The 14,291-nt window shown below is 47.3% G+C and overlaps 1 protein-coding gene across 2 annotated transcripts in view; it reads right to left on the minus strand.

Annotated features, from left to right (window-relative positions):
• DGKD (diacylglycerol kinase delta) overlaps positions 1-14,291 on the minus strand; it is a 180,296-nt gene that overhangs the window by 147,585 nt on the left and 18,420 nt on the right. For both annotated transcript variants that reach the window (XM_075340845.1, XM_075340844.1), the window contains exon 2: positions 7,437-7,547. In XM_075340845.1, coding sequence (XP_075196960.1) covers positions 7,437-7,547 — 111 coding nt within the window. The remainder of the gene's footprint in view (positions 1-7,436; positions 7,548-14,291) is intronic.

Below are 14,291 nucleotides of genomic sequence, written 5' to 3' on the forward strand. Positions count from 1 at the left end.
TCGCCCGCCCCTGTCCCAGCCGCTCGCCCGCCCCTGTCCCAGCCGCTCGCCCGCCCGCCCCTGTCCCAGCCGCTCGCCCGCCCCTGTCCCAGCCGCTCGCCCGCCCCTGTCTCCGATCGCCCCGCCGCCACGCTCGATTTACCGCTGTCCCCGCCGCCGCTCCGATCCACCGCTGTCCCGGCCGCCGCTCCGATCCACCGCTGTCCCGGCCGCCGCTCCGATCCACCGCTGTCCCGGCCGCCGCTCCGATCCACCGCTGTCCCGGCCGCCGCTCCGATCCACCGCTGTCCCCGCCGCCGCTCCGATCCACCGCTGTCCCCGCCGCCGCTCCGATCCACCGCTGTCCCGGCCGCCGCTCCGATCCACCGCTGTCCCGGCCGCCGCTCCGATCCACCGCTGTCCCGGCCGCCGCTCCGATCCACCGCTGTCCCGGCCGCCGCTCCGATCCACCGCTGTCCCGGCCGCCGCTCCGATCCACCGCTGTCCCGGCCGCCGCTCCGATCCACCGCTGTCCCCGCCGCCGCTCCGATCCACCGCTGTCCCCGCCGCCGCTCCGATCCACCGCTGTCCCGGCCGCCGCTCCGATCCACCGCTGTCCCTGCCGCCGCTCCGATCCACCGCTGTCCCTGCCGCCGCTCCGATCCACCGCTGTCCCTGCCGCCGCTCCGATCCACCGCTGTCCCGGCCGCCGCTCCGATCCACCGCTGTCCCGGCCGCCGCTCCGATCCACCGCTGTCCCGGCCGCCGCTCCGATCCACCGCTGTCCCGGCCGCCGCTCCGATCCACCGCTGTCCCGGCCGCCGCTCCGATCCACCGCTGTCCCGGCCGCCGCTCCGATCCACATGTGGGGGGAGGGTGGCTTGCAGTGCTCCACATGTGTGGGGGAGGGTGGCTTGCAGTGCTCCACATGTGGGGGGAGGGTGGCTTGCAGTGCTCCACATGTGGGGGGAGGGTGGCTTGCAGTGCTCCACATGTGGGGGGGAGGGTGGCTTGCAGTGCTCCACATGTGGGGGGAGGGTGGCTTGCAGTGCTCCACATGTGGGGGGGAGGGTGGCTTGCAGCACATGTGGGGGGGGAGGGTGGCTTGCAGCACATGTGGGGGGAGGGTGGCTTGCAGTGCTCCACATGTGGGGGGAGGGTGGCTTGCAGTGCTCCACATGTGGGGGGAGGATGGCTTGCAGTGCTCCACATGTGGGGGGAGGATGGCTTGCAGTGCTCCACATGTGGGGGGGAGGGTGGCTTGCAGTGCTCCACATGTGGGGGGGAGGGTGGCTTGCAGCACATGTGGGGGGGGGAGGGTGGCTTGCAGCACATGTGGGGGGGGAGGGTGGCTTGCAGTGCTGCAAGCCACCCTCCCCCCACATGTGCTGCAAGCCACCCTCCCCCCCCCACATGTGCTGCAAGCCACCCTCCCCCCCCCACATGTGCTGCAAGCCACCCTCCCCCCTCCCCCCTCCATGTTCTGGGGCCCCCCCTCCTCCATGAGCCATCTCTCTCTCCCATCAGACTCTGCCCCCCTCCCCGATCTGCTGCCTGCTCTCTCCCATCCTCTTCATCTACTGCCCCCTCTCACCCTCCTCAATCTGTTGCCTCCTTCATCTGCTGCCTCTTCTGTCTGCTGTGATCCTGCTGCCTAGATCCATCCTGTAAGGTAGGTATCCCCATCTCACCTCCCCCCCCCCCATCCTCTGCCGCTCCTCCACCCGCTGCGCCATTTCCCATCATCCATCCGTTGCGCCCTTTCCCATCCTCTGCCGCTCCTCCATCCGCTGCGCCATTTTCCATCTTCCATCCGCTGCGCCCTTTCCCATCCTCTGCCGCTCCTCCATCCGCTGCGCACTTTCCCATCTTCCATCCGCTGCGCCCTTTCTCATCTGCCGCCCCGCCCTCTCGCATCGCATTATCCAGCGCAGTTGCTTGCTTCCAGACTGGAGTGGATGATGCGATGCGAGACTCGTGCATTGCTCTCACGTTTGGCACTGGTCTTAGTGGCAGGCGCTCATATTTTTTTTTTTTTTTTTTACTGATGTCTGTATTTTTTATTTCGCCAAACTAATTTTTTTGTATGGGGGGGGGGGGGTCTAGTTTCCAAAATGGGATCACATGTGGGGGAGCTCCATTGTTTAGGCACCTCAGGGGGTCTCCAAATGCAACATGGCGTCTGCTAATAATTCCAACCAATTTTACTGTGAAATGGCGCTCCTTCTCTTCTGAGCCCCGCCGTATGCCCAAACAATTGATTTCCACCACATATGAGGTACCTGTGTACTCAGGAGAAATTGCACAATACATTTTATGGTGCATTTTTTCCTGATACCCTTGTGAAAAAAAAGCTACCTGTTTGAAAAAACAATTTTGTGGTAAAAAAAATAATAAAATATTTTCACGGCTGAACATTACAAACGTTTGTGAAGCCTCCAGGGGTTCAAAGTGCTCACTAAATAGCTAGATAAATTCCATGAGGGGTCTAGTTTCCAAAATGGGATCACATGTGGGGGAGCTCCATTGTTTAGGCACTTCAGGGGGGTCTCCAAATGCAACATGGCGTCCGCTAATAATTCCAACCAATTTTGCTGTGAAATGGCGCTCCTTGCCTGCCGAGTCCTGCTGTGTGCCCAAACATTTGATTTCCACCACATATGGGGTATCTGCGTACTCAGGAGAAAATGCACAATACATTTTATGGTGCATTTTTTCCTGATACCGTTGTGATAAAAAAAGCTACCTGGTTGAAGCAACAGTTTTGTGGTAAAAAAAATTTTTTTTCTTTTCACGGCTCAACGTTATAAACTTCTGTGAAGCCCCCAGGGGATCAAAGTGCACATCAAACATCTAGAAAAAATATTTGAGGGGTCTAGTTTCCAAAATGGGGTCACTTGTGGGGGAGGTCCATTGTTTAGGCACCTCAGGGAGTCTTCAAACCCGACATGGCGTCCGCTAATGAGTGCAGCTAATTTTGCACTCAAAAATTCAAATGGCGCTCCTTGCCTTCCGAGTCCTGCCGTGTGCCCAAACATTTGATTTCCACCACATATGGCGTATCTGCGTACTCAGGAGAAAATGCACAATACATTTTATGGTGCATTTTTTCCTGATACCGTTGTGATAAAAAAAGCTACCTGGTTGAAGCAACAGTTTTGTGGTAAAAAAAATTTTTTTTCTTTTCACGGCTCAACGTTATAAACTTCTGTGAAGCCCCCAGGGGTTCAAAGTGCACATCAAACATCTAGAAAAAATATTTGAGGGGTCTAGTTTCCAAAATGGGGTCACTTGTGGGGGAGCTACATTGTTTAGGCACCTCAGGGAGTCTTCAAACCCGACATGGCGTCCGCTAATGAGTGCAGCTAATTTTGCGTTCAAAAATTCAAATGGTGCTCCTTGCCTTCCGAGTCCTGCCGTGTGCCCAAACATTTGATTTCCACCACATATGAGGTATCTGCGTACTCAGGAGAAAATGCACAATACATTTTATGATGCATTTTTCCTGATACCCTTGTGAAAATACTAATTTTTATGGCTAAAGTAACATTTTTGTGTTAAAAAAGTAAAATTTTCATTTTTTCGTCTACATTGCTTTGGTTGCTGTGAAGCTCCTAAAGGGTTAATAAACTTCTTGGATGTGGTTTTGAGCAGAGTGAGGGGTGCAGATTTTAGAATGGGGTCACTTTTGGGTATTTTCTGTCGCCTAGGTTTCTCAAATCACTCCAAATGTGATGTGGTACCTAAAAATTTTTTTTATGTAAATTTTGTTGGAAAAATGAGAAATTGCTGATGAACTTTGAACCCTTCTAACTTCCTAACGGAATTTTTTTTTTTTTCAAAAATTGCGCTGGTGTAAAGCAGACAAGTGGGAAATGTTATTTAGTAACTATTTTGTGTGACCTATCTCTCAGATTTATGGGCATAAAATTTCAAATTTTGAAAATTGCGAAATTTTCAAAATTTTCGCCAAATTTCCGAAATTTTCACAAATTAACGCAAAACATATCGGCCTAAATTTACTACTGACATGAAGCACAATATGTCACGAAAAAACAATCTCAGAATCGCCAGGATCCGTTGAAGTGTTCCAGAGTTATAACCTGTCAAAGTGACACTGGTCAAAATTGCAAAAAATGGCCGGGTCTTTAAGGTGAAAACAGGCTGGGGGCTGAAGGGGTTAATGAATTAGGCGCATTTTACAAGTGCCGTGGCCGTCTGGCAGGCATGCCCTGCAGTCAGAGACTCCAGTAGATTTCTGTTGTAAGTTAAGCCTAAAAAGTGGCACAGCTTGTCATGAAATTTTGGGCTTAGCCATGACTTGTCCATGCTCCACTCATAATGAAATATCAGAGACAAAGTACCGTATTTTTCGGACTATAAGACGCACCGGACTATAAGACGCACCCTTGTTTTAGAGGAGGAAAAAATAGAAAAAAAAATAAAATTAAAGTAAAAGAATGTGGTCATGACACACTGTTATTTTACTGCTGACAGTGTTACTGAGGTAATAATATCCCCAAATTCTGTCCTCATATCCCCCATTCTGGGTACCTTCCAGGTATATATGGCCCCTATTGTGGAATATGTATGTTCCCCATCATTATATGTGTGATCCTCCAATCTGATGTGTGTGTGTGTGTGTGTGTGTATAGTTATAGTGTGTGTGTGGCTGAATCTGGGCTGAAAGTATATCCCGGTACACTTCAGAATTCATCCGGCTACTCTTGTCTGCTGTTATGTCATCAATAAACACAAGTGACCCAGTGCCATTGAAAGCCATGCATGCCCATGCCATCACGTTGCCTCCACCATGTTTTACAGAGGATGTGGTGTGCCTTGGTTCATGTGCCGTTCCCTTTCTTCTCCAAACTTTTTTCTTCCCATCATTTTGGTACAGGTTGATCTTTGTCTCATCTGTCCATAGAATACTTTTCCAGAACTGAGCTGGCTTCATGAGGTGTTTTTCAGCAAATTTAACTCTGGCCTGTCTATTTTTGGAATTGATGAATGGTTTGCATCTAGATGTGAACCCTTTGTATTTACTTTCATGGAGTCTTCTCTTTACTGTTGACTTAGAGACAGATACACCTACTTCACTGAGAGTGTTCTGGACTTCAGTTGATGTTGTGAACGGGTTCTTCTTCACCAAATAAAGTATGCGGCGATCATCCACCACTGTTGTCATTTGTGGACGCCCAGGCCTTTTTAAGTTCCCAAGCTCACCAGTCAATTCCTTTTTTCTCAGAATGTACCCAACTGTTGATTTTGCTACTCCAAGCATGTCTGCTATCTCTCTGATGGATTTTTTCTTTTTTTTCAGCCTCAGGATGTTCTGCTTCACCTCAATTGAGAGTTCCTTAGACCGCATGTTGTCTGGTCACAGCAACAGCTTCCAAATGCAAAACCACACACCTGTAATCAACCCCAGACCTTTTAACTACTTCATTGATTACAGGTTAATAAGGGAAACGCCTTCAGAGTTAATTGCAGCCCTTAGAGTCCCTTGTCCAATTATTTTTGGTCCCTTTAAAAAGAGGAGGCTATGCATTACAGAGCTAGGATTCCTAAACCCTTTCTCCGATTTGGATGTGAAAACTCTCATATTGCAGCTGGGAGTGTGCACTTTCAGCCCATATTATATATATAATTGTAGTTCTGAACATGTTTTTGTAAACAGCTAAAATAACAAAACTTGTGTCACTGTCCAAATATTTCTGGACCTAACTGTATATATATATATATATATATATATATAGAGTTATATACTGTGTGTGTGTGGTTGTGTGTATATAGTGTGTGTGTATGTATATATATCTATATATATCTATATCTATATCTATATATATATATATATATAGTTATATACTGTGCGTGTGTGGTTGTGTGTGTTTGTGTGTGTATATAGTTATATAGTGTGTGTGTGATAGAGATACATATTATATATATATATATATATATATATATATCTTATATCTATCTATCTATCTATATCTATCTATCTATATCTATCTCTATATCTATCTATCTATATCTATCTCTATATCTATCTATCTATATATATATCTATCTATCTATATCTATCTCTATATCTATCTATCTCTATATCTATCTATCTCTATATCTATCTATCTCTATCTATCTATCTATATATATATATATATATAATCCAACCTCATCCAGGTGTACAGTAATGCTTATACTATATTATTTATTGCCTTACTTTTACTGATGTGCTGATCACCATGCTTCAGTTTGATCCCGGCATTACAAAGTCTGCCATATCTGAAGAGGACCTGCAGTGATGTAATGAAGAGGCAGGGCACTGTGCTGCTCTGGCCACCCCTCTGCATTACATCACTGTAGGTCCTTGTCAGCTACGGGAAACTGAGCAGAGGCAGCAGGAGCAAAGTGAAAGTAATTGAGCCCTCAGCACAGAGACTGCGGCTGTGCTGTGAAGGTATGCCGTGCTCTGGCCCGGACACTGCAGTGATCTGCACATCCTCCGGGCGAGACATGAGTGCAGCAGCACCCTGCTCCTGCCTCCTAAACAGCGGACACAGTCTCCCCAACAGTCTCCCCAGCCGCTGCAGGAAGCCGGCGTCTGGAGCTCCCATGTGTGTCCGCTGTTTACATTAAACAAGTATTCATTAGCTGCTCCTCACCCCCGCTGACTGCAGAGAGAGGTGGGCGGGGAGCAGCTAATGAATATTCACTGACTTTAAGCAGCGGGCACACGTGGTTTCTCCAGCAGCCGGCATCTTGCAGCAGCGACCCTCCCTGCCTCCTGTGATCCCACTCCACAGCGCTGACTCCCCACAGCTCCCTACCCCGCAGCTTCAGACCATAAGACGCACCCCACACTTTCCTCCCAAATTTGGAGGAAAAAAAGTGCGTCTTATAGTCCGAAAAATACGTTATCTAAAACATATAATAAAAATGGCGGAAATCATGCAAAATTGTTGTTTTGTTTCTTTTTTTTGTACAAAAATTACATCATTGTGGCGTATTGAGCTTGAAAATGGTCCCCTTATACAAGGTCACTGTCCACGAGGAGTGAGCTAAGGTTTTTTTGGTGCACTGTCAGAAGCTAGTGTTTGGCTATACATCATGTTTGAAGCAGGTTATAACAGCCAAAAAGGTTGGTCATGAAAGGGTGAATAATTCCTAGACTGCAGGAATCAGTTATAGTGCCATTTTCTGTAGACATCACTTGTAATATTACTTGTGTTGAGCTATACAAAACGGTTCTTTTTCATTGGTTTATTGCAAACACAGAAAGTTGGTAAATTTTGCTATAAAATCTAATTGCCAATCGAGGTGGAATCACTTTGATCCTATCTGTAACTTATTGAGTAAAGCTGAAATTAAGTCGTTTTAGGTTGTAATGGCCTTTATGTCACAACAGTAGATATGTCGGCAGTGTATCCCAGCCTTTCTTCCTACACCCTCGTCACCTTTGCGGTCTTGGCATAGTAGAGCGTTCGGCCTCGCAACTTGAAGTAGCGCCTTCTCCATCGCTGGAAGGAACTTGTCTGCTTTTGTAGGTGACCTTCTTTCACAATAGCCTAAAAGACAATGAGACAAGGTAAGAACCAAGAGGCAGATTTATTACTGCTGTCGAATTCTTAGTGTAAACTGAGGTTAGACAGTCTTAAAATGCGATGACTCGTCCGGTTTAATTAATCTGGCATATTTTAAGACTGACTAACCGAACTTTACACAGCCAATTAGCTAGATTATTTTGTGTCAGAAAGTTGTGCAAATATTTGTACACATTTTAGGCTAATGCAATAATAGCACATGTCACGCTCATTTCTGGCACAACACACCCAATTTTAAATCATGAAAGACCATTTTTTTAGTGCAAATTACACCAGAATTATGGTGCATTTTTAGCTTGACACCGGTGTTTCCTCGAAAATAAGATTTACCCCAAAAATAAGCACTAGCATGATTTTACAGAAAATAAGCCCTAGTCACAGTCAGTCAGTGTTAGGGGGCGGAGTCATACTGCACATTTTCTCAGGGCCCCCACTCCCCCAGCAATTGTAGTCCGAGGTTCAGATCGTTTAAAGGGAACCTGTCACCAGTGTTTCAGAATTGAACCAAAAGTATCACCTTCTGCAGCTCCTGGGCTGCATTCTATTGTTCCCCGACTCCCTTTGCAGACCCCAGAAATAACGTTATAAAATCTGCTGCCATGTATGTAAATTAACCATTCTAGTCGGATGGGCGTCCTTTTCTTTGGCTTCTGTCCCTCCTTCTGCCATTGTTCGCTGTCCTCCTTTCATGATTGACGTGGGTGACGCCTCTCTCATCATCCAAGTTGCTCTGAAAAATCTCGCGCCTGTACAGAGTTATTCCCGGCTGACGCAGGCGCAGTTCTCTCTGCCTCATTTTGGGCAGAGCCAAAAACATAGGTGCGCTTGCGCAAGCCGATGAGGTCTTTGCGCATGCACGAGAATTATTTCAGGTATGAGGATGACGTAAGTGACATCATCCACATCGCCGACCAAAATCTCGCGCCTGCGGAAAGACCTCACCGGCTTGCACAAGTGCACATATGTTTTCGCCTCTGCCCGAAATGGGGCAGAGAGAACTGCGCCTGCGTCAGCTGGGAATAACTCTGTACAGGCGCGAAATTTTGCAGAGCAACTTGGATGATGAGGGAGGCGTCACCCACATCAATCATGAAAGGAGGACAGCAAACAATGGCAGAAGTAGGGACAGTAGCCGAAAAAAAGGACGCCCAACCGACTGAGAAAAGGACGCCTATCCGACCAGAACGGTTAATTTACATACATGGCGGCAGATATATAAAAGGTACTAGCTGTAGTACCCGGGCGTTGCCGTCTCTCTCCCAGTCTCTGTGTGTGTGTCTGTCTCTGTATCAGTCTATCTGTATCTCTATCTCTGTGTCTGTCTCTATCTCTGTGTCTCTATCTGTGTATCTCTCTCTCCGTATGTCAGTCCCTTTACTTGCCTCTGTCCCCAGTCTGCCTCTGTCCCCAGTCTGCCTCTGTCCCCAGTCTGCCTCTGCCCCCAGTCTGCCTCTGCCCCCAGTCTGCCTCTGCCCCCAGTCTGCCTCTGCCCCCAGTCTGCCTCTGCCCCCAGTCTGCCTCTGCCCCCAGTCTGCCTCTGCCCCCAGTCTGCCTCTGCCTCTGTCCCCAGTCTGCCTCTGTCCCCAGTCTGCCTCTGTTCCTTTCCCTGTCTGTCTCTGTCTGTGTGTTTCCCTATCTGCCTGTCTCTTTCCCTGTCTGTCTCTCTCTTTCCCGGTCTGCCTCTGTCTCTTTGACTGTCTCTCTCTATACGTCTCCCCACCAACATCTTATTACCTCACACATTGGCTTCTTATACTAACAATTTATTTAGTTCTTATAGCAACCAATTACAGCTCCGATTAATAACCTAATAGCTCGCAGCTCCATTGACTTTAATGGAGGTAGCTTTTTGGAGAGTAACTGTAAAGTGTGGATTTAAATTTTCCCATCCAAACATAGCCTATGACGTTCTCTGAGTCACATGGGGTGTCTGTGCAAAATTTCGGGATTGTAAATGTGACTGTGCGGATTCCTTTAGCAGACACACACACACACACACACACACACACACACACACACACACACACACTCTCAGCTTTATATATTAGATTTCTAGGGTCTGCAAGGGGAGTCAGGAACAAGGTTCACTTTCATAGAATGCAGCCCAGGAGCAGCAGAACGTGATACTTTTGGTTCAATTCTGAAAAAACTGGTGACAGGCTTTCTTTAAGGACCTTTGATAACTTCATAGTCATGTGACATGATGTAATCAAATGTCTCTTAATTGCAGGAGTCTAAAAGAACTGAACAGGAGACAGGCTTGTATGCAAGATTGGCCTTAGGGGGAAGTGAGGTCAAACTGGGTCAATTTACAGGGCCCCCATAGGGGCCCCAGTGTTTAAATCCAGATGATAAGACTGCTTCAGGAATTTTGTGACGTTATGTCATGTGACCAAAGGTCTCTTAATTGCAGGAGTCTAAAGCTGAAGAGGAGACAAGCTGGTATGTACAGTGTGTGTGAATAGATAAATAGATAGATACATGGATAGATACATGGATAGATAGATAGAAAGATAGATAGATAAGATACTGATAGGTAGATTAGACTGTGAGCCCCAATGGGGACAGTGATGAGGTTTGTGATAGATGTGGAATTAATGGCGCTATTTAAGTAAAATAAATAAATCTGACATTTTAAGGCATAAAACATGAAGGAGACTTATTTTGTACGATACTCATATGTGCCATCTAGCACAGACGGATAATAGTTGGCGGTCCAAGGCAGAAGCTTTGCCCGGATGTCCCCAGTAATAAACGCTGTCATCTGTCCGGCGATGACAACAAACATGGTCCATGCGATGACAATGACAGCAAACAATCATGTCCTAAATGCCCCAACAGCAAGCCTCCTCTGCCTGACAACACCCACTCACTGCCTGCTCCTGACAACACTTTCTTCAGAGCTTTTCCTGTAAGGATTCATTCTCGGCTGTTCCTGATAACACCCACTCACGATCTGTCACTGCCAATCCCCGCGCCATGCTGAGCGTCCCCATCCACCTGGCTGATCCGAGCAGCGCCTGTCACAGAGCTGCTCTTGTCTTAGTGTTCGCCTATTCCTTCCTCTCCCCTATATTCCCCGTCGTTCCTCCCTGCCCCCGAACGCCTCTGTATTCCATCTTGATATGACATGAAGCAATGCACATCCCGCAGTACATTTCCCATGATATATTATAAACTAATGACATTGACGCCGGCCTGTGTCCTCCTCGCATGTTCCTTCCTCTATTTAGACAAATCTTAGAGTTCGCACACGAGTTCTGCATTACACACTCCAGCCCCAATGTATGGAGCACAATGGCCTTTTACATACTTACTGGGGTTACTCCAGTCCATCACGCTAAACACTGCACACACCCAGACCCAACTGGTACAGACGGAGGACAAAACCACCAAAAAAAGGAACAGGAACTGCACAAGAATATACCCAAGCCATCCTCCTCCATTGACTCCTTTGCTTTTATCTTATTTAGGCTGGACTCAGACGAGCGTATGGCATCGGATGCGAGATGCTAATGACCCCCCGCTCAGGCTCTGCTGCGAGCGTGAGCCGAGTGTCATGCGACTGTGACCCGATCCTGCGATCAGGTCACAGCTGTGAAGCGGAGGACGTGCGCTGCGGAGGAGAGGGAGGGGTTAAAACCCCCATCTCCTCCATTGTCAGCCTGTGCGTATATCGCAGTCTGATGTATCTCTCACACCCATTCACTTGAATGGGTGCGAGTGACACAGCTCTAGGAGAAAATCGCAGCATGTTGCAGATTTTCTCGCATCCAGAATCTGTATGCGAGAAAAGCTGACCAACTGCTCTCCCTCATTGACTAACAGTGGTCAGAGTGCACTGTGAGATTTTCTCGCATTACACTTGTCCAATTTTCACGCTCGTGTGAGCGCACCCTTAGTCTCGCAATACAATGAAAAACGTTTGTCTCCAATCATCGGTTGTGTCCCCCTCCTCCTGCTCACTGTCCTCCATGTGGCTGTAATGCACCTTCCTGCAGCAGGAGCCTCCCCCCTCTGCTCTGTCTACAGAAAGACAACATTGCTCCAAGATCCTGCAGTGAGTGATATATTCTATGTGAATTATACACTCATTTCCAGGGTTGTTTGTTTCAGGTTGTATTTTCTGAATAAGCAATCCTCTGTGTGTAATAAGAATATTTTTTTTTTGGCAATTATTTGGTTTTATTCTGTATTTTTCACCATTTTTCCCATCTGCAGACATTCTCTAATATTCAATTCTCTCTGATCTAGTGGGTGGAGATCAGCTGCTATGATGTCTTCATAAGGCTGTGTGCACACACTGCATTTTGCACGCTTTTGTCGCATTTTTTCAGTGCAGATTTGTCACAAAACCTGAATGGTTTCCAGATGGCAGCAAAGTGAATGAGAATCCTGACATGTCATGCACACATTGCTTATTTTCTCCTTGCAGATTTGGTGCAGATTTTATACATACTAATGAATGGGGAAAAATGCATCAAAAACACATTTGAAGCCATGTTTTTTTTCCTGCAAACAAATCAGTATTTGCAGCAGATTTGCTGAAGATTTTTATGCTGCAAATACTGAACATGTGCACATAGCCAGATACAGCACACAGAAGGAAAACTGGGTGATCAGCTATAACACAATTACAGCCCCTCCAGGAGTTTTTCCACTTTCCCTGGCTTCTAAATTAGAAATCCAAAAAAAATATTTTCAGATTAACTAAATGTATTATACTTTCTTACAGCGTCATCATATTCACCAATCACAGATGCTGTCATAGAGGGTGGGTGGGGGAAGCAGTGAATATTCATGAAGTTAATGAGCAGACCCGCAACAGTGTGACAGCAGCACAGAAACTTGGTAAGAATAAGACTACGTGCCCATGATCCAGACATGGTGCATCCTGGACACATGTCCTCTCCTGCGAGGCCGTGAGTGTTCTCCACTGCAGCTTCTCTCTCTGTTCTCCCTGCGGAGAACACTTGTGGCTCCACAGCAATAAATTGACATGCTGCGGCTTGGGAAGCTGCACTGCAGTTCAGTTTACGCTGCGGGAAAAACAAGCACAGAGGGCAGAATATTTCTAGAGATCCCATCCACTGTGCTTGTACTGTACAACGCAGCAAAAATTCATTGCGTCCAAATCGCTGTGAACGCCGATAGTGGGCACAAGCCTAACTGTCCTACTTTAATCCCCATTTTGCTTCCTTTTTTTATTCAGTTGTCGAACCTGAACAATAAGGCTATGTGCCCACGTGTGTGCGCGCTGCACCGCAGCGTAAAGTCACTGCATGTCTGCTTCAGAGCGCAGCTGAAAAGCTCCGTTCTGAAACTTTGGTGACTGTAGAATTCGTGTGCTACGGCTGCTGCCTCTCCCTATAGACAGAATGGAGACGGCATGCAGAGCGCACGAAAGAAGTGACATGTTGCTTTTTAGAACGCAGCGATTTGGCAGCGTGCAAATCGCTGTGTACTAAAACGCAACGTGCGCCTGGATTATGCACAATCTCCATAGATTGTGTAGGGGACCCAGGACGAATGCAGTTACGCTGCAGTACAATACGCACCGTAACTGCATGCAAATACGCAACGTGGGCACAGAGCCTTAGACGTCTTCCATGAGAAGTCTGTATTCAACTTCGCAGTTTGGGTTCGCCCATCACTACCCAGGACCCCAGCGCAGCACAGTATCAGTACTAACCACTAAGCCTCCGTTCTGCCCAATAATTATTTAATTATAATTAAACCAGATTAATAAACTTTTAATCATGCATTGAAAAATCCAGGACAAAATTCTTGGATGTGAACTTTATTCATATTGTAAAATTTAGAAGTCACATTAGTGAAGGTTCACATTTACTAAATAATTTATTGATTTGACCACTGAAGAACCCGATACCAGATCTGCTATAAGGCTATGTGCCCACGGGACTATGTACCAGTAAATATATCCGCAGGTACGTCGGCAGGTTTCCCGAAGCAGATCCCTGGAATCCGAAGCTATCCATTGCTGCGGGATTCCAGGGAAATATCTGCGGTAAACCTGTGGACATTCGTACAGCTTACCTGCGGAAGTCTCGGCCTGTATCTCCATAGTGGAGAGGCGGGAATTCTGCTGGTTATGCCGCATGAATATTGGACATGCAGTTATGTGCGGCTGCGGGACATCCGCAGCATATTCCGCAGCCGCACATATACCGCAGCATGGACACAGCACTCCCCATGTCCCATAGGATAACATGGGGAGTCTGTACTTGCTAAAACCTGCGGATATATCTAGAAAATCCAGATAAATCACAGTTTTCTGCGGCAACATCCGCAGGTACAGAGTCCCGTGGGCACATAGCCTAACAGTGAATGATAAGTCCCCATTACATAATCTGGAGGAGAACCATTTACCCATCACAGTTTTAACCTCATAACGACGGCCGTACGACTTAAAGCGGCGGCAAAACAGGGTACTTATTCTGTTCCGCCGCTTTAAAGCGGCGGCCCGAAAAAACCCTGTAGCGCCCCCCAGCGACCGAAAATCTCGGGGGTTTCAGCTACCGGGGGTAGCTGAGACCCCCCAGATTATGAATCGGGGTGTTTTTTTTGGACCCCGATCATGTGATCGGCGGTATACACTGTATACCGACGAACACATGAAAAAAAAAGAAATGGCCGGTAAAACTGATTTCTTTTTCATCTGACATGATCAAACATGTCAGATGAGAA

This window comes from Anomaloglossus baeobatrachus, chromosome 3, assembly GCF_048569485.1.
Source record: "Anomaloglossus baeobatrachus isolate aAnoBae1 chromosome 3, aAnoBae1.hap1, whole genome shotgun sequence".
Lineage (NCBI taxonomy): Eukaryota > Metazoa > Chordata > Amphibia > Anura > Aromobatidae > Anomaloglossus > Anomaloglossus baeobatrachus.